General features: G+C 39.9%; 1 protein-coding gene across 2 annotated transcripts in view; it reads right to left on the reverse strand.

Moving 5' to 3' along the window:
- UNC5C (unc-5 netrin receptor C) overlaps positions 1-20,714 on the reverse strand; it is a 364,439-nt gene that overhangs the window by 82,801 nt on the left and 260,924 nt on the right. For both annotated transcript variants that reach the window (XM_006084638.3, XM_006084637.3), the window contains exon 4: positions 15,741-15,844. In XM_006084638.3, the coding sequence (XP_006084700.1) occupies positions 15,741-15,844 (104 nt within the window). The remainder of the gene's footprint in view (positions 1-15,740; positions 15,845-20,714) is intronic.

Genomic DNA, 20,714 nt, shown 5'->3' on the forward strand with positions numbered 1-20,714 from the left:
CAGAACTAAGAGCAGGATTATGACAAACCAAAAATGTGTGATCTGGATACATATAGAGCATACCAATTAATTTTATTTTAGAAACATATTTGGAAAAATTCTTAGAAATCACTAAAATGAAATGTTTAAAAATTATTGACATATTCTGCCCTAATTGTGGCTTCTCCAGCATCTGATTTGGCTCAGTGGATAGAGCGTTGGCCTGTGGACTGAAGGTCCCGGGTTTGATTCTGGTCAAGAGCACATGCCCAGTTTGCAGGCTCAATCCCCAGTAGGGGTTGTGAAGAAGGCAGCCAACCAATGATAGGCTCTCATCATTGCTATTTCTATCTCTCTCTCCCTTTCCCTGCCTCTCTGAAATCAATAAAAATATATTTTAAAAAAGTTTTGATATATTCTAAAAAATGAACCTGTAATTGAGTTTAATTTCTCCTTTGCATTCTAAAATTCTAAATTTTTCGTATTTCATGAAGTGTAGACAATAACAATATGAAAAAAATTATCATGCTTACTTTTAGAAAACTGATGAGATGATGTAACACTTCTTAAATAAATAAATATTCCCAAAAGGTATCTTTGTCAGGATATGAAAATTGATCAGATATCATATCATGGTAATGAACTAAATTTCAAAACCACACAGTCAATGACACTTTTTTCTGGTTATAGGAAAAAACACGGGCTTTGGATTCGGCAAGACTTGGCTCTGTGTCTGCCCTCCCACGTGCAGAGTTTGCAGCATTGTATAGGCTGTAAACTCCCCAAATCACAGTCCTCACCTGCACAAAGGGATGGGCCTTCCCTCCTGGGGTTAGGGGAGGACTTCATGAGATATGGAAGGAAAGAAAAGTACCTGGATTTAAGAGACAGTCTATACGTTAAATTTAATTGCCTTTTCTCTAAGACTAAGGTGATCCAAACAAAGCTACTAGTATATCTGCATCAATGTATTTTTTTAATATATGTATATTTTTACTGATTTCAGAGAGGAAGGGAGAGGGAGAGAGAGATAGAAACATCAATGATGAGAGAGATCGATGATTGATTGGCTGCCTCCTACACGCCCCACACTGGGGATTGAGCCCACAACCCAGGCATATGCCCTTGACCGAAATCGAACCTGGGACCCTTCAGTCTGCAGGTTGACACTCTATCCACTGAGCCAAACCGGCTAGGGCATCAATGTAGTTTTTAAAAATATGTTTATATTGATTCTAGAGTGAGAGGAAGGGAGAGGGATGGAGAGAGAAAACACATGGTGTGAGAGAGAAACATCAGTGGGCTGCCTCCAGCCAGGGATTGAGCCTGACCAGGAATTGAACTGGTGGCCTTTTGGTGCATGGGATGATGCTCAACCAACTGAGCCACGCAGGCCGGGCTGTATCGCTGTATTTTAAACGTTGAGGATTCAGTGTTGCTTAGTGTCTCTATTAAGAATTATGTATCTTCAAATTCATAATACCAACCAGGAAAAACAAACCTGGGAGAAATCTAACTTTCATTTCACCGCTGCACAGGGCTATCTGTACTGGCTTATGAGTCTCCATTCATAAAACTCTTATTTACAGCCTCATTTCCTTTCAGTGTAGGTACCAGAAGAGCTGTCATATTTCTAGCCTTCCTGTATGAGGAGTGGTTCCCAGCTCTCATAGTAGGGAGATAAAATGTTTAGAAGTCCCTCCAGCAGTTAGGTCTTTCAGTTCTATTGGCACCTTCAGTCTGGCACAGAGGTCTCAAAACACCAGCATGGTTTTATTAATGAAGACCAGTGGTTCCCAATTTGATTTTGTTTTAGGACTGGAGCATATTGGCCCCATACTGTGTGTGCATAGGAAAGGTATATAAAACTGCCACCCCTTCCTCTGTGTGGTGTGATTTAAGGATCAACTCTTTTATGGCTCCTAGATGCATGGTTTTATAGTTTTACTGTTTACTGATATTTTATAAAACCCAGAACTATTGGCTATATAAGTACTGCCCGGGAAAGAGAAGTTTTGGCAGCAAAACATGGAAATTACTTTTCAATGGCTCAGGCTTCCATAACTTAATTTGAGAGGCTTCTCCAGCATTCAACAACCCCCATGTTTCAAAAATTCTGTATTATATCTTCCCTAAAAATGTAATTCTTCAGTTTAAATTTAATATTTGATTTATTTATCATCAGCAAAGACAGAGAAAAGTAGATTAACATTCCCAATAAATTATCCATGTATTGCTCATAGTAAGTATGGGATAAATTATAACCCTCAATGTAATCTTGAACTCCTATACTCATTTTTTCACCTTTATTCCCTCCCCTCTCCTCTTTCTAATTTAACAGCATAAAAGCTAGACCACTAAGACAGATTCCAACAATTCCAATGTTGTGTCTATGAAGGGGGAGACCCATTTACACAAGACCATTATTTTCCAAACATTATTTATCTCCAGTAATTTTTTTGTGTGTTACTACTAAAATTGTTTAGAACATAAATATGTTCATGTTTTATCATAAAAATAAAATACAAATATTTTGGGTAGAATGATGCAATAACAATAAATCACAATCATCTCCTCTTTCTTGTTGCCTCATCCTTCCAACCCCTGGGCAAAAGGAACGTATTGCAGAATGATTCATATTAAGGCTTTCTAGGAATGTCTGACACTATATCAAATGCAGATATGTTAAAGTCTGCTTTGAGTTGTTCCTTTGTTTTGTTTAGCAAATCAATGTCACAGTAAGAGAAAAAATGTGTAATCTGAAATTCCGGTCATATTATCTGACCAACTGTCTCTAAAAGAGTTGTAGTGAAAATATATTTGAAGCCACAATAATATAGACATTATAACAACAATGGTGGTGCTTTATTTTTACATGACAAAGGTACATAGCTGAATATCATTAAACACCAGGAATGTGAGCCATATTTGCTACAGTGTATATACTTTAAATTCTAAATTAAAAAGCTTTACCTAAAAAGTGCTTAAGATTTGCCTTGATTGTTTTCAAGAAGACTAATGTGATGATTTCATAACTCTCTTTTCCATACCGTCAGAATCAACACAAGGGTAAAGGCATCATCGTATTATGAAATAATTTGGCTGCATCTCCATCTTCTAAAACCTTGCCAAGTTGGACCACTAGTGCCAATAAAACAAACAGAACAATATCAATTTTCTTTTAATCAGAAAGCTCCAAAGTTAAAACACAAGAAACGTATAAGCAGAAATTGTCACAAACTATAAATCCAGTGGTGACTGACATATGTTTCCCACACCTGCAATAAAATCCTAAAGGCTGAATTTTGTGATTTCTTTCAGTGTGATCTCTTGTATCAAGAAAGCTGAATACTTTTGGAGAGTTTTAAATAATTCTACTTCAGAACTTGTTTCTTTCCATAGTCCAGGGAAAATAACATTACCTGCATTTTACTGATAGGGCAGTGTAATTTATTTTCTTTAATGGAAGGAAAGACCACTTAAATTCTTTGCAGAAGTTCTTTGGAGATAGTTGGACGTTGGTTAGGAAATTACAAACAATAAGAGATGTTCGGCCCCAGCCAAGTAGCTATTGGCAACCTTTGTCCTTATGATGTGTGAACTTTTTAACTGTGTGATTGGTTAAGGAATCATCTAATCATATATGTCAATAATAAAGAGTAAAGCACCTTGCAGTTTTCCTTCCTATTCCACTTCCCTGCGAAAGACAGATGTGTTGTGTCTAATTATTCTCTGATTGGTATCGGGAGAAACATTAACATAATTGGCACATTTGTTCTAATTAACGGAGGGAAACTGCCACATGCCACCCTATATGAAAAGTGAGCCCAGCAACCATTAGCTAGAAAAATCCACATCTATCAGAAAGGTTACTATTGAACCCAAACTGGCCCTAAAGTCAGAACACTGAGGTTACAAAGGACATGGCAGAGCTGAGAAGAGTGCACGCCTAAGAGGATGGAGACGGGGCCTAGAGTCATTGTGTGCAGCTACATTAATCAAACAAATGGGAAAAGCAATTATGTGGCAATTATCAAATGCACACTCAGCCAAGCCAAGCTTCTAGAAGAATTCTTAGAAGTTGGGAGTCTGCCAAGTTTTACTGACTGGTTTAGAAAGGGACAAGTTTGAAGCTTTTCCTGTATTTGTTTGTTTTAACCTTGTCCTTTAGGCCACAGATTCTCAAATTTTGTGGCATTTTAGAATCACCTGGGAAGCGATTAAAACTCTTGATGGCCAGGCTGCTCATCATAGCTAGTAAATCAGCATTTTTAGGTGGGATATAGGCATGAGTATTTTCTAATGATTCCTAGGTGATCCCATGTGGATCCGAGTTCAAGAACGGGTACTGCAGGCTGGTTCTGATGATCTTGCTAAAATGCAGATTCTGATCAACTGGCCTGGGGTGGGGGGTTTGAGATTCTGTCTTTCTAAGAAGCCCCCAGGTCATGTTAATATAGATAATCTATGCATCACACTTTGAATAGAAAGGCCTTGACAATTCTAAAAGTTAACTATAGCTAATAAACCTCTGTAGACTTTCACCAGATAATGTTTAGCTCCAACTGTTCTAGAGCTTGAAATCCCAGAATTATTTTCTTCTGGTTTCTCACACTGGAAAGAGGTTTCTTTCTAATATATATATATATATATATATATATATATATATATATTTGATTTTTTACAGAGAGGAAGGGAGAGGGATAGAGAGTTAGAAACATCTATGAGAGAGAAACATTGATCAGCTGCCTCCTGCACACCTCCCACTGGGGATGTGCCCGCAACCAAGGTACATGCCCTTGACTGGAATTGAACCTGGGACCTTTCAGTCTGCAGGCCGACACTCTATCCACTGAGCCAAACCCAGTTAGGGCTGGAAAGAGGTTTCTTACCACCCTTGTAAGTACCTTCATATGACCAAGAAAGTCTTCATTATAGGACGCAAATGAATTTTACCCATAAAAGTTGTGGATAAAAAGTGTCCTAGCAAATGGATGAAAAGCTGCGGTTCATATATACAATGAAATATTACTCAGCCATAAGAAGTGATGAAATCTTACCATTTATGACAGCATGGGTGGACCTAGAGGCTATTATGCTAAGTGAAATAAGTCAGAATGGGAAAGACAGATACCATATGATCGCACTTATATGTGGAATCTAAAGAACGATATAAACAAACAAGCAAAATAGAAACAGACTCATAGATACAGAGAACAGACTGATGGTTTTCAGAGGGGAGGGGACTTGGGGGCTGGATGAAAAAGGTGAAGGAATTAAGAAGTACAAATTGGTAGTTACAAAATAGTTACATCACAGGTATGTACAGTACAGCATAGGGAATATAGCCAATTATATTTTAACACTTGGAGTGGGGGAAACGAGTTAAGTCGGCTCACGTGAATTGCGCGTACTCCGCGGGAGCCGTCTTTAACTCGGTTCATATAGATTTGCGGTGGAGTGCGGGAAACGTGTAAACTCGGGCCGATTGTAACTGCGTATTACCAAATATTTGTTTGTAATCCACCCTTTTGGTGGATGGAACAAAACCAAAAGACAGAGCCATCTTATATTTTGGCGGGAAATTCACCCCACACCGGAGTGTTAATAACTATGTGTGGTGCCAGGTGGGTACATGTGCAATATCAGGATGGGGGACACTTTGTAAAATGTATGATTGTCTTAACCACTAAGATGTACACCTGAAACTAATATAAAATGATACTGAATGTAAATTGTAATTGAAAAAAAAAGAAGAAAATGAAAGTGAAAAACATGTAGCCAAGTGATTAATGTCTATATCCAACTCAAGAAATAAAGGGTATTAAAATGTAAAATGAGGAGTCTTAAAATATAAGAAGCAAAAGGCCATCTTAAAAAGTATGCAAAGAACCCCCACTCCCATGCTCTCATGGAGACTGTTCTAGATGTTCTCTCTTGTCAAGAATCCAAGGCTTATTTGTTTATGCAGCTATTTCCTTCTCAGATTGGCAATAACATAAGGTGCTCATTTACTTGTGCTGACCACCGTCCAATATACTTTGCCCCCTTTCAGTGTGTTTGTAAAAGTATGTGCATTTTTACGCTTGAAAGGGGTTGGTCTTTAAAACAATTAAAGTCATATCTTTAGATAATTGAAAAAAATAGCCAAAGGACAAAAAACAAGCAAGTGGAAATTGTAGTGACATTTTGCTCAGTTGTTGTAACTTCTGCAAAGGGAAGGAATTTGCTAAGAAAGGGAATTTGTTTTCCTGCTGGGGAAACACTCCCTTAATTGCACATATGCCTGGCTCATTGCCTTTGAGAGCTGAATGTTCACAGGCCATATTGGAGGGCAAACTTATCTTAAAACTTGGTCCATTTCTAAAGCCTAAGTTTAACTACGAGGATGTAAAAATGTGTTGATACATGAATAGTGGAAACTACCAAAGAACCCAAAAGTAGAATGACTATACCTAATATCTTCCAAGGGAACAAAATGGCACTGCAAAGTCCTCAACATGCTAAATTTTCCAGGGTAAAAGGACTATAAATTGACTAGTCCACAGAAAGTTCCTAACCAGTCTTTGCTATCAACTTCCCTTTCAGGATAAGTAACTCTCAGCATTTCTTCTTATTTACCAACTAGAGGCCTGATGCACGAAATTCATGCAAGAGTAGGCCTCCTTCCCCTGGCTTCCCTCTGGCACCCAGGACCTGGGCTTCCCTCTGGCACCTGGGACCCAGGCTTCCCTCCCTCTGGTCACCAGCAGGCACCCAGGACCTGGGCTTCCCTCACATCCCTGGCTTTGTCTGGAAGGTCGTCCGGAAGGACTTCTGGTCTAATTAGCATATTATGCTTTTATTATAGATTAAGAATGTTCATCAGTAGATGAGTGGATATAAAAGATGTGGTGCTGCCTGGCTGTAAAAAACAAGGAAATCTTACCTTTTGCAACAGCATGGAGGGACCTGGAGAGTATTATGCTAAATGAAATAAGCCAAACAGAGAAAGACAAATACCATATGATTTCACTTATATGTGGAATCTAATGAACAAAATAAGCATACAAACAGAACAGAAACAGGCTCACGGATACAGAGAAACAGACTGCAGCTGTCAGAGGGGAGGGGCGTTGGGGGCCTGGGTGAAAACAGTGAAGTGACTAAGCAAAAAATCCCACACAAAACCTCATAGACACAGACAAAAAGTAGGGTGATTACTAGAGGGAACAGAGCAGGGGGTGGTGGTGGGAGGTAGAAGAGGGTAGAGGGGGATAAATGGTGACGGAAGGAGGCTTGACTTTGGGTAGTGAACACACACACACACACACACACACACACACACACACACAGAGTGTTTGGGACCCTGGCTAAGTCTGACTACCTTTAGAAAATACTGGCTTTTTGCTCCCTGTGCCTGCCATTTTCCGTCCACAATGAATTTGTAGTACATATTGACTAGAGGCATATGGAGAAGCATTAAAAGAAGTTCCAAAGCAAGACAATTTATGGAAGTAACATGAATTTTTTCAAGTAATAAAGGCTGTGGAAATAAAAGGCCTTCCTGCCTTGTGATGACAGACACAGGCCAGGTCATTGCCTGCTGCTGAGAGGGACTGTATGTGAAAATAGCTGAGATCTACTGACCACGGATTTGAGGTCATCGAAGAAAAGCTTACTCTGGTGGGGCTACTGAGCTCTAACATGGGAGATGTCACTCTCTTCTGAAAGGCCAAATAGTTTCTAGATTGTGCTTATTTAATAAAGTCAATTTAAAAACGATGCTCAGAGTTTTTTCTTCCACAGGAATGAAAACAAGCCCTTTATTAGCTCCACATTTTTTTCATCTCGTCTACTCTCACCCAATGACCAGCAACCGTCTTCCCTTGCTTGGGTTAAGGCAAGATCTCCTAAATGGTGTCCCTGCTTCCAATCTTACACTTCCAAAAGCTGTTTTCCATAGACCAGGATAAATTACCTTTCAAAGACACGCATCAGGACATGATAATCCCTTACTGAAACCTCCAATGAAATTTCATGCACTCAGCAACAACTCCAAACCCCTCACCAGGTCTGTAAGTCCCCAAGCTCATCCTCCGCACTCTAACTGAAGGTGTCCTGCCCTTGTCATAGCTCAGTGTCTCAGAGACTAGCCTCCTTTTTCATCGCTAACCACGTCAGTTCCCTCCGAGTCTGCGTCCCCCACCTGGAGTTTCCACCGAGATCTTTTTCAACTCTGGCTCTTTCCTGTAGTTCAGATCTCGGCTCAGACATTATCTCCTCAGATAGATTCTCCTTGGATGAATCCTAAGCAACCATCAGCCTCTCAGATATCATCTTGTTCCATTTCCTACAATGCGCAGTGATCTGACAATATCTTTCTCATTTATTTCTATTCTTATTTAGTGCTTTACTTTGTTTTATTACACTTTAGGGACTTTGACTAAACTTGTACCTCCTCTAGCTAGAAGAGTGTTGGCCCTAGTTGGTTTGGTTCAGTGGGTAGAGCGTTGGCCTGGGGACTGATGGGTCCAGGTTCAATACTAGTTAAGGGAACCTGCCTGGGTGTGGGCTTGATCCCCAGTATGGGGCATGCAGGAGGCAACCGATCAATGATTCTCTCTCATCATTAATGTTTCTATCTCCCACTCTCTTCCTCTCTGAGATCAATAAAAACATATTAAAAACAAAAACAAACAAACAAACAAAAAAACTATAGGCCCAAAGAAACTATGTATGTGCAGAAACCAGGACACAAATCCTATATAATAAAAGGCTAATATGCAAATAGACCGAATGGTGGAACAACCGAACAACCAGTCACTGTGACATGCGCTGACCACCACGGGGCGTGCGTGGAACATGGTGGGCATTGGCTGTGGTGGGATGGAGCGGGAGCACCAGACCAATGGGGCACTGGTTGCTGCCATCAGGGCAAGCCTCTGGTGGTTAGTGAAAATTCTTTGCTCCTGCACGCCTTGGTCCCGCCTGATGCTTGCACCCACTGCTGGCACCTGGCACCAGCCCTGATCACTCGGTGTCATCAGCAGGTGCGAGCGAGCGGTGGCTGCCAGCCCAAATCGCCCCTCAGGGCTTTTCCACCTCCCCCTGCTCCTGAGGGGAGATTGGGGCTGGCAGCCGCCGCTCGCACCCACTGCTGGTGACAGCCCCGCTCACACCCGCTGCCAGTGCTGGAGCCGCTGCTTACACCTGCTGCCAGTGCCCAGGGCCAATCCTGATCGCTCGGAGCCATCAGTGGGTGCGAGCGGCAGCTGCCAGCTCTGATCACCCCTGAGGGCTTCTCCACCTCCCCCTGCTCCTGAGGGGTGATCAGGTCAGCAGCTGTTGCTCGCACCCACTGACAGTGCTGGCCCCGCTTGCACCTGCTGCTGGTGCCGGCTCCAATCGCTCCGCACCTTCAGCAGGTGCGAGAGGGGCCAGCGCCATGAGCCCATGGGAGCGGCGGTGGTGGGATCAGGGCTGCTGGCAGACAGGGGACCAGGGGCCGCGGTGGGAGGGGCTGCAGGTGGGCACACAGAGGATGGGCCGAGACCTGCCCCTGTACCCACTGCAGCCTCATGGCCCACAGTTCCCTTCAAGGTGAACAAATTCGGCACTGGGCCCCTAGTCTATTATAAGTCAGACAAGGTTTATTATTTCTTATTGTTTTTTTAAAAAATGATGCTGATATTATTTAATTTTACTATTATTTTAAATCTGGTTTACTTGGTAATCTGGGTTTGCAGTAATCTTTGTGTATATTATATATAAAGGATAGATAATGACAGAAAAACACATGGGGTTGCTATAATAAAGAGGTGACAATGGCTGCCCTGGCCAGTGTGGCTTAGTTAGTTGGGCAGTTCTGAGCCCTGAAGGGTTGTTGGTTGGGTTCCTGGTCAAGGCACATGCCCAGGTTCTTGGCTCGATCCTCAGAGGGGGACAAGTAGGAGAGTGCAAACTATGTTACATTCTCACATCGATGTTTCTCTCTCTCCCTCTCCCTTCCTTTCTCTCTAAAAATCAATAAAAACTATTTTTTTAAAAAAGAAGTGACAATGGCAAACATTGATTGGACCAACGCAAAGCTTGCCAGCTGACTATGAGCGGTGAACCTAATACTTGCGCAAACCTGTTTGCAAGGCTGATCATCATCTCAATTTCAACCCCCTTCTTGTTGGTATCTGCATGCTGGGAGAAAATTCCAACAGGTGTTGGTGGGCATGGACAGCAATGTCTCTTTCCAAATTAGTATTCAAACGCTCTTATCTCTAAATCTCTTTTGCTTGCAAAGAATATAAAGCTCAGCTCCAGAGACAATGCACCTGCATGGAAATGCGGCAACATGAAGCTCCAATTATGAGGAATGGCAGGGGAGCATGCACGCCTCTCATGGAACAACGTGTTCAGTGGCCACATTAATAATCAATTAGCCTGAGAGCCACCTGATGCTGCTCATCTGGCTGAGCCGCCAGCGGCCAGCAGCTTTTTGCTCTGGCAGTATCGGCTTTAAAAATATCTGTTCCCTGTTTATTAGGACTAAACCCGGTGAAATAATCTATTCTTTTTCATGTCACCCCATATTTCCCCACTTGCTAATTAAAGATGCAAATGTTGATAAATAAGATGCCGTTTTTGGAGCACAACTGGGTCAATAAGTTGAACACTGTGCCCTGTTCCTCCAATTAAACTCCTGTGAGAAATAGCTCCATTATAATTAGAGGAGCAATTATCCCCTTGTTAAAGGTGAAACAAATGGCGGGTTTTAGTGAAAAATTCAGTGTCGTTCCTTCTGCCATGCCAGCAAACCTTGTAGCCATTGCTGTTCCGATCCCGGTACTCTCCAAAAGGCAATCCGAGGACATAAAGCATCTCTGGGTGTATTTCTGACTCACCATGTGACAGTAACATTTTCTAGGCATAAACCACAACGAGCAAAGAGGGATTCATGTCCTAGAGTGCTGCTGTTTTGCGGGAGCAGCCCCGCGCCCGCGCATGGGCGCATTCATTCCCAGGCTTCCTCAGGGAGATGGGGAGGTTTCTGTTGGAAGCGGCGTAAATGCCTCCCCAGAATATTTTTGCAGAGATCCTAGCAAAAGAGTGATTAAAAATACTAAGCAATACCACTTCAGAGTATTTCTAGTCATTCTTTATCTTTCTTTCACTCAGTCTAGACTTTAAATTTTAATATGATTGTTATTAACCTGCCCTATAGTCCTCGAACGAAAGTAGCTCTCAGTGGCCTTTTAGTTCCCATCCTGGTGGGTTGGGACCTTCGCTGCGCATCGCGTTCTCTCTGTAGGTGACAAATACCCTTTTTGTGGAATGTTCCATTTCCGGAGTTGCAGCCTCTGTGCCACATCCATCAGGGACTCTATATTTCATTTAGTTAAATAGACTTAAGAGAATCTACTAAGGAACCTACAGTCAGCTGGTATTGGAGATAAACATAAAAACCCCTTTTGCTCCGATTTTATTGCCATCTAATTAGGCAGCCAAGGAGTAAACAGACACATCTGAACGCAAGTCACAGCCAGAGCTATTTAAAGTCATGGTACAGAGGGGCTGACATTCAGCCAGTCACACTGGTTGGTCCAAACCAAGTGTTGGGTGCCATTTCTGTATCTGCTGCTAAATAACGGAGTGCCACCCTCCCCCCCCCCCGCCCCGTGTGCCAGTTGACTCCCTGGGAATGAGCTGCTGAAGTGTTTATAGCTGTTATAGCACAAGGCCCTCACACCCTGTCCCTTGTTAAGGAAGCAGTGTGCTTGTTAAATATTTTATTTAATTTAAATATTTTTTTATGGATTTTAGAGAGAGAGGAAGGGAGAGGGATAGAGAGATAGTGACATGGATGAGAGAGAGACATCCATGGGCTGCCTCCTGCATGCCCCCTACTAGTGATTGAGCCTACAACCTGGGCATGTGTCCTGACCAGGAATTGAATTAGTGACCTCCTGGTTCATGGGTCAATGCTCAACCGCTAAGCCACACTGGCTGGGCTGTTAAATACTTTGAACAAATAAAATAGATCTAAAGACAGGGCTTAGTAAGGAGACCAGAGGAGGACATGACCAGGCTTAGAGCTCTGAACCATTGTGTCTCATCTCAAGGTGACCACTGCATCGGTTTCCTTCACCAATGACTATTGAGACTAGTCTTAGTCAAAACTGTCACCACCTGGAGACACAGAGTATAAGGAACCTGGTTGGGCCTCCTTCCTCCCCCGAGGCTTTCCTTGTCATTCTCTTTCCCTCTCTCTGGAAAGTAGAACTACTGGCAGTCCCCCCAACCCCGATTTCCTCATATACAGGAAATAAGAGGGCTGGGCCAGTGTCTTGGAATCATGATGACTACATGGAGAACAGTAACTTTAAAAATCAGCCTAAGGACAGCAGTACATCGTGACCTGTTACAGGTATTTGTCATTGATACATTAGACATTTACACAGATAAGGGCGTTTCCTTGTTTTCCAGCTCACAATACCTTCATTTGTAGCATTTATGGATTCTAAACAGAGCAACTGGCTGGAGAGCACAGGAGGGCATCTTGGTGACTCTTCATAGGACAGAGGCTGTGCCCCTCACGCCCACAGTTCCCAGCAGAGGTACAATGTGCTCAGTGACTGTTTTGAATTCTAGAGGTTGAATTTGGTGTTCTGTGAATCACTAGGTGATAACAGAATACTAGCACTAATCATGGCTGATATTTCTTGAGTGCTTTCTACATGTTTGCATATATTATCTCACTGAAACCTCACAACTACTAGTATGTTCTAGATAGATACTATCATTATCTCCATTTTGTAACTAAGACAACTTAGGAAGGAGAATTGAAATACCTTGCTCAAAGTCAGAGTTTGAAATGGTGATGCTTGGGCTTAAACCTAGAGTTCTGTAAGGAAATTAGTTTAATATTCTGCAATTAAGACTAAAGCCGAAAGAGGGGAGAAAATGAAGTGTTCTTACCTCAAGAAATGCCTATGACATTATTTGCACCAAATAGGTGCCATTTAACTTAAGATTAGCAGAGTTCTTTAGAAACTTACCAACTTGCATGGAAGAAAGAAAATCATTGTTTTCTGATATTCTGCAAAGAATGTACCTATTTCTCTAATGGAGTGAAACATATAAATCAAAGATCAATTGACTCCATGTGTTTATTGAGCATTTACTATCCCAATTCTACAGAATCATTTGCCTTTGGCACAAAAGGAGCAAAAATTCTTGCCCCTGTGACCTGATAGCTTAAGGACAGATTTTTTCATGGTAAAACATAAGAGTTTTACCTGCTGGTTTTTCTTTAAGATTAATATTTCACTCTATGCTACTTTTATGCATTTAGATTCCTCAAAAATAAATAGAATATTAAATAATAAGTGCATTTATCATTAAGTTAAAATAATCTTATGATTCTTAAACTCACAAAGTTACATTTCATCCCTTTTAAAAAAATTTATCTGCCACTCTTGAGTAAATCTTCGTTGTAATGTGTCACGTAAGATACTCATTAGCTTTCAGATCTTGGTGATTCTAAGGGTTTGAGAAGAATCTACATAGGAGTTTATTAGCCTGCTCTCCAGTATGTGTGTTTGATCGCTCCTCTGACTTAAAAAAAAAGGAAAACTCATTAAATACAGTTCTTTGAATGCCAATGGGTATATGATTTTTGAGCTTGCCAAATGTTAATTGGTCTCTTCCCCAGTGGTGATACAAATACAATTTATAGCCATTTCATTTGCAGTCGTGAATCTTTTACTCCTTGACAAAGTGAACCACTAAAAAGTGAAGTTACTAGTCTCTCACTGAAAGTCTTTGCAGTGATCAGCTATCTTTAAGAAATATCAAGTCAAAATGAGGCTATGGATACCCATGTTCCCCAGGATGTGTTTTGGTCTTTAAGGTAGGTTAGCAGTGGTTATCAACCTTTTGGCCCTTTAAATACAGTTCCTCATGTTGTGATCCAACCATAAAATTATTTTCGTTGCTACTTCATAACTGTAATGTTGCTACTGTTAGGAATCGTAATGTAAATATCTGATATGCAGGATGGTCTTAGGCGACCCCTGTGAAAGGGTCCTTTGACCGCCAAAGGGGTCGCGACCCACAGGTTGAGAACCGCTGGGTTAGTGGATGAGTTTGCATCAGAATTTAGAAATGCTATTAGGAGACAGATGCACTATTGTAATATGTGAAATGACATAGTGAATAGAGTTGCCTCCTTTCTAATCACAGCAAGTCATTCTGCATGTCAGTGTTGGAAGATCATTTGGTATGGTTGGGAAAAGCAGCTATAACTATGCCACAATCTCTGATAAAATGCTAGAAAATGCCATGGAATGCCAATTACAAGGCAAAAATAGCTCTCTTATTTCTAAGTAAAAAAAGAAATTTTATTAAGAGTGTCACTTTGTGTCTTTTCATTGACACATGAAGATATGAATGGCTGTGACAGAAAAATTGAGTCATTTCGTAAAGGCACTGCCTAAATTTCTAACTAATTCATTATTATTAAATAGTGAAGAGCAATCCGATGTTTAATTTTGTTGCCCATGGGACCAGTTAACTGAGCTGACTCCCACCTTTGCTTGAACCTTCAAAAAATTAAAAAACAGAAACCTAATAGTAAGTACATTGTTAGCTATTAAGCAGTTTTTTGGACAAGTTGTAAGTCAAAGTAGTAGTATTTTGCAATTTCTTAGATAGGGGTAATTCAGGGCTTATTTTTATAAAATATCAGCTGACCCATAATTAGGCCCAAATTGCAACAATTTCAAAAATACTTCTTTCCGTATATGCGATAACGAGTAAAAATTCCAAAGGACTCAATGTAGTTTGGAGGTTAACAAGATCCACCAACCAATTGACAACTATGTTATTTGTCAAATTAAAGTTTTTCTGCGCTCCTAGGATACTGGATCAGCTAGGGTAATAGTGTCTTCATGCATCTTAGGATGTTTCCCAATTGTCATAAAAGGGTGATATTGTTCAGAGTCTGAAATTATTTGTTAACAAACAAAGGACACGGTGTTAGATGATTTTCCTCAGTAGTGTGCTCGAGGATGATGGGAGTATCTCAAGAGCATGGTACTCTCTGGCAGGCCTGTCCCCCACAGACAGGCATTTGAAAGAACACTGCATTGTATGGTGCTAATGAAAAGGCAGGATATGAGTCTGATTCATAATACTCATCAGCAATCGATAGGCTTTGTTTTAGCAAAAACAGAAAATGAAAATGAAGAGTTTGATGGAAAGCTTATAGGTTGAAATTAATTGACACTTGTCATTCTTCAAGCATGTTTTTATTCCTGGTGTATGAAAATGGCTCTTAGGTATATGTCCATGATTAGATCATGGAATAGGAAATACATATGTGGAGTGCACAGGCTCACACACACACACACACAAGCATGCATACACACATACTTTTTGCATACTTATCAAAAATAGTAATACAATTGATGGTACATTTTTAAGACATACCATTTCTCTCTATGATAAGCTCCAGATAAAATAAAGCAGGATTTCTGAGTTCTTGAAAGAGAATGACAAAAATCAAACCACGCTGACTGGCTTTGTCCAGTGGGGCATTCTAATTGACTCCCAAGTCATTAATCAGTTCCCAATCAATCTATTTTGCCAGCAGCAGGCAGTTAGGACTCCATTACCAACCATTCATCATTCCATACCCTAATTCACTGCGCCATTAGCCACGGATTAGGCCTCTGTTAGAATAACTAAGTGCCAGTTGCTAAATGCAAAGAATTTTTGTTACTCACCTCTGCCACTGGGATCCCTTCAGGCGGTCGACACTGGAGCAAAACTTCCTGTTCCAAGGATACTTCCTTCCCCAGGGGTTCCTGCTCAAATGTCTTGCGTAGATCTGGAAAGCGGAGGTAATAAAATACATGACAAAACTAATCTACAATTATTCACCTATAGAAAGTGCAATAAACTTCTTCCAGTTTTTTATGTCATGTGTCTTTTTTTAAACCACATGTCGTTAATACTGTACTGCCACCTGGGTGATTATATTCTGTGTGGTGGAAATTATGAAATTCAGAGGTTATTCACTGTTCCAACTTTAATCTTCACTGGAATGCTTTGAAGGTCACATTAACAATTAGTGACATTCTTTCCTTGCATTTCCTTATGATGATGATGTTCACATTTTTAATCAAAAGAACCCCATTGTCATGATTTTTATACATACAGAGTCCTTATGTACATAAATATTTTCCTCTCTCTTCACAATGAATAATATCAGAGTTGTAATAACTCTGAGATCTTTTGATCAATAGCTCAAAAGCAAGTTTAAAATCAGAATGCTGGAGTCTTAAAATAATAAATATAACCTCTTGAGGTATCTCGAACATAAGGCAGGGGAAAGAGGAACTGTTCAAATGAGTCCGGACATCTCTCACTATATAATAATGTGGCCATTTCTTCAATAAAAAATTAAATAGTCATTTCTGCTCAAATATATCAAGTACCTAGTTATGTATTTATATAGTTGTAGTTGCCATAGCAATATGGAGGCTTTTAAAAATTATTATAGATGGTCACAAAAATGTTAGAAACTAGCTTGTCATTTTAAATACCAACGTTAAAAAAATAAACGATTCAGCCATAGAGCTTTGAAGCAGCACACCAAATTTTTATTTCATACATGTATAATTCAGCTCCTTTCAATAAAAAGTTATTGGAATTTTATCCACTTCATTTTAATAAAAATTTAATGTCTCTGTCCTTTTAACTCATATCCCTGATAAAAACTTAAGAACCTAAAAGCACCATTTTAGCCTGATGAACTAATAAGTAAAAACACCAAAGCTCTAGAGTATATACCTCTGTCTTTCATGGAGCTATCAGAAAGAACCACCTGGAAAATGCACTAAGAAAAAAATCTATTGTTACATACTTGTCATTTTGTTGAATTTCTTGGCAAAAGAAAACCTTCAAGAGCTTAGGGATTGTGAGAAAGTTATGAATGTGTGTGGGTCTGAGGTAAGACAAGAGACTGTCCAAATAGTGACAGAATTTCTGTCATGTCAGAAGGACTCTTCTAGTTGAATTGTCAAAAAATTGAGTGTATTGTAGAAGTGAGCATTGAAAATCCACAGTTATTAAAATGGAAAGTTATCTAAGTCCTGTCCTTAATTTACATATAAGGAACATGTTTACCAAATTACTCAAAGGCTCACAGCAAAAATAATGGGTGCAGCATTAGAACCTGGTGACCCCTGATTTGATACTTATTTTGCCATCCCACACATCCTTTTAACATCTCTTTTGGTTAAGCCATGTCCTTCCCACAGAAACATTAAAAATACTCCTATTCTTTCTCTTCTGATATTGTAGCTTCTCTCTTTTCAATCTGCATTAAGATAAAAATTTTGGTAAAATACTAACTACTAATAAAAGTAAGAGCAGAAACGAATACATTTTTTGGGATAAAAGGTTCCTGACAGAGTATATCTACTTTTTGAAATATAATTCTGAAACCATCCATCTGCTGTGGGGTAGAGTGAAGACATCATGACTGGAGTTAGTTCTCAAATAATATTTTGACTCCCTTCTGGTAAAATTTATTAGCATATCACAAAATGAAGACTGAGAATGAGAAAAAGTGAGGCACATATGTATCTAAATAGTCAAAACAAATTCCTTTAATATTTATTAATTATCTACTTAAAGTAAACACTATACTAGGTGCTTAGGATGAAGATGTGAAAGATACTGAATCAAGACAAGAAAGGTAAGTTGAGATCTATTTATGAAAAGCCTTTCTGCCATGCGAAGGAATGGCAAACCCTAAAGGTTTTCTAAGCCAAGGAAGGAGATCAGATGTCATATTGCCCTCAGTGTTACAGATGGATTGAGACAGAAAGGAGTTTGGGAACCATCTGAGTAGACCACGGGATGACCGGGTCCTCTCATAGTGGACAGAAATAGGAGAAAGCAAATTCTAGAAATAAAGAGATCACACATTCTAAAGAAGACCTAAGTGTTTGAAAAGTGCCATGAGGCAAAGATAATACTATATTTTTAGCTATTGCAATTGTTAAGTTGGTACCATTATTAGGTACTAGTAATGAATTGAGCAGAAAAGTGAGGAGAAAAAGCAAATTAATTTTGTTCCATATTCAGTTTGGTGTGTCTGTGGGATATGCAAATGGAAAAGTCTAGTACATCCAGGTCATGATTTCTCAACCTCAGCACTGTTGATGTTTGGCACTGGGTAATTCTCTGTGCATAGTGCTTAGCAGCATCCCTGGAATCCACCCAGTAGAAGCCAGTAACACCTTTCCCAGCCATGACAAAATAAATTGCTCCAGAAAATACTATGTCTTCCGAGAGGAAAAAAAACAACAACACACCCAACTTGAGAATCACTGGATGTAGAGCTTGGAAAAGAAGTCAGGGTAGAAGATTTGTGCTTCGTTGTCTAGGAGATAGCTGAAGTACTGGAAACAGATGACATCACAGGGAAAAGACTGAAGCATTAAAAAAAAACACAAAAACAAAACAAAACAAAACAACAGGACCCCAACATTCAAGAGCTGCCAGTAAAAATGACATGGTGTGAACCAGGAAGCAAGTGAAAGAAGTAAAGACAAGTGTCAGAGGAACCAAGAGAAAAATAAAGTTTTAAGAAGATGGGAGGTCAACAGGACAAATATAGCAAAGACTCAAAGGGGAGAAGTCATTGGTTTGGGAAATTTAGGAGTGACCGGAGGAGACTCCAAGCTGTGTTGAGGGGTGGACAGGAAGTGGGAAAATGGCCATCATGAGACGCTATTGCTCTTTTGTAAAATTTTATGGTGATAAAAGTCAGCAGCACCATTAATGGAGGATGGATTTGAATGACGATTGTTATAATTTTTCTGAAAATATAGTGTGGTTTTGGCACAGTTTTTACATTCCTGCCCTGTGAAGGCACACCTTAGGAGATCCTTGCTTCCTAATTGAGAATAATGACCATATGACAGAGGTATGTACTGCCAGAGACAGGTTTAACTGAACTATCGTGGAATACCATATAATTATTTTGTTTTAATGGTTTGACTTCAAACTCACTATAAATATCATCTCATTTCTAAAATGATCTCACATTTAACCCTCCACAAAGCAATCCTTCTTCCAGAAAAAAATCCTTTTAATTCCTGCCATAAAGCTTCCTTCCTAGCTTTCAGGTAGAATCATGAGCTTAGAAAATACTGTGGTGCCCAGCACAGCAGCTGCTCATTTCAGTATGCCTCCACATTGCTCCGTAAGCAGAGGAGGGGTAACGTTTTGAGCGCATCCTCTATCGCGGGGAGATGTGATAGAAGGCAGGCCGATACCTTGCAGGCAGAGAGAACACACGGGTGACGAATGAATAAGCATGAAAAACGGACACTTGTCAGCCAGGCATTAGATGTAAAACAGAATGGTTCAGAACAATGTGGGTACGCCTGCCAGGGAAAAAGATGAATTTCAGCCCTTGGAAGACCTTTATGATTCTAAATTTCTGTTTTCTTTCCATTAGTTCTAGGGCTGCTACCAAAATAAGTATAAAGGCCTTTCATTATAACCTCGATTACTTTTGCAAAGTCAACCTGCCTACCTCTGATTTAGTCATTGATTCCACCAATTAAAAGAAAAACCAGCTTTGTCATATGCATGCGTTCAGAGAGCTGTTTACTTAGGAACATGAATATTGGCTTACTAAATCCATAAAGAGAAATCCAATTAGCAGATGTAGAATTAGGCCTGAAACTATATGGATTTCTATTTACCATTTACACAGTAATCAAAGAAAGGCTTTTAGAATACAAACACATGCGTGGGTACAAACAATGTCTCATTTTCTATTAGAGAATTCTGATGCATTCAATGATTTTTTTGCACAATAATAGTAATACTGCAGTTACAAATTATTTATGATGTGGAATACCTTAATTCATGGCATTCTCCGAATATGAACTCTGCTTTTAGACAATGTGATAATTACAAAGGGAGGTTAACCAGAAGTTCAAAGACTTTGTGGCCTTCACCTTCCTGATTGGTAAAATGAAAGGGAATGACTGGATACTTTTGCAGGTCTCCTTTGTCATAGGAGCCTATGACTAACTAGACTAACATTTTAAATGTATATTTTTTTGGGGGGGGGGCTTATCCTTTGTTAAATACAACACATCTTGGCTATATCTTTAAGGAAATATACCAATTATCAGTGTCCAATATTAATAACAGAATAAATTATTTTTTTCAAATATATTTTTATTGGTTTTTCGAGTGAGAGGAAGGAGAGGGAGATAAAAAGAGAAACATCTTTGTGAGAGTGAAACATCAATCAGCTGCCTCCTGCACGTCCCCTACCAGGGATTGAGCCCATAACCTGGCATGTGTCCTGACCACGAATGGAACAGGCAACCTTTTTGGTGTGTGGGACGATGCCCAACTAACTGAGCCACAATGTCCAGGGCAAGAAATTATTTTGATGCATCTTTGAAGGGAACAGCTAATAATTTTCCTTTCAGGACAAATTTCATGGAATTTTTGGACACTTGGATAGACAGGTACGGGTAAGAGTATGACAATGGGAAATGAGTGGGTTTCAGAAGATGCTGTGTTACAAAAATCAGAAAATTCTTCAGACAAATCCAAGGAAGAATCACAAAAGCAGATGAATATTAAAGGTTGGATGACTATGAATGTATTTGGGATTACTTTGAGAAAACTAATTTTTTGTCTCTATGGAGAGATGG

The sequence above is a fragment of the Myotis lucifugus genome, unplaced genomic scaffold (genome assembly GCF_000147115.1).
Source record: "Myotis lucifugus unplaced genomic scaffold, Myoluc2.0 scaffold_12, whole genome shotgun sequence".
Lineage (NCBI taxonomy): Eukaryota > Metazoa > Chordata > Mammalia > Chiroptera > Vespertilionidae > Myotis > Myotis lucifugus.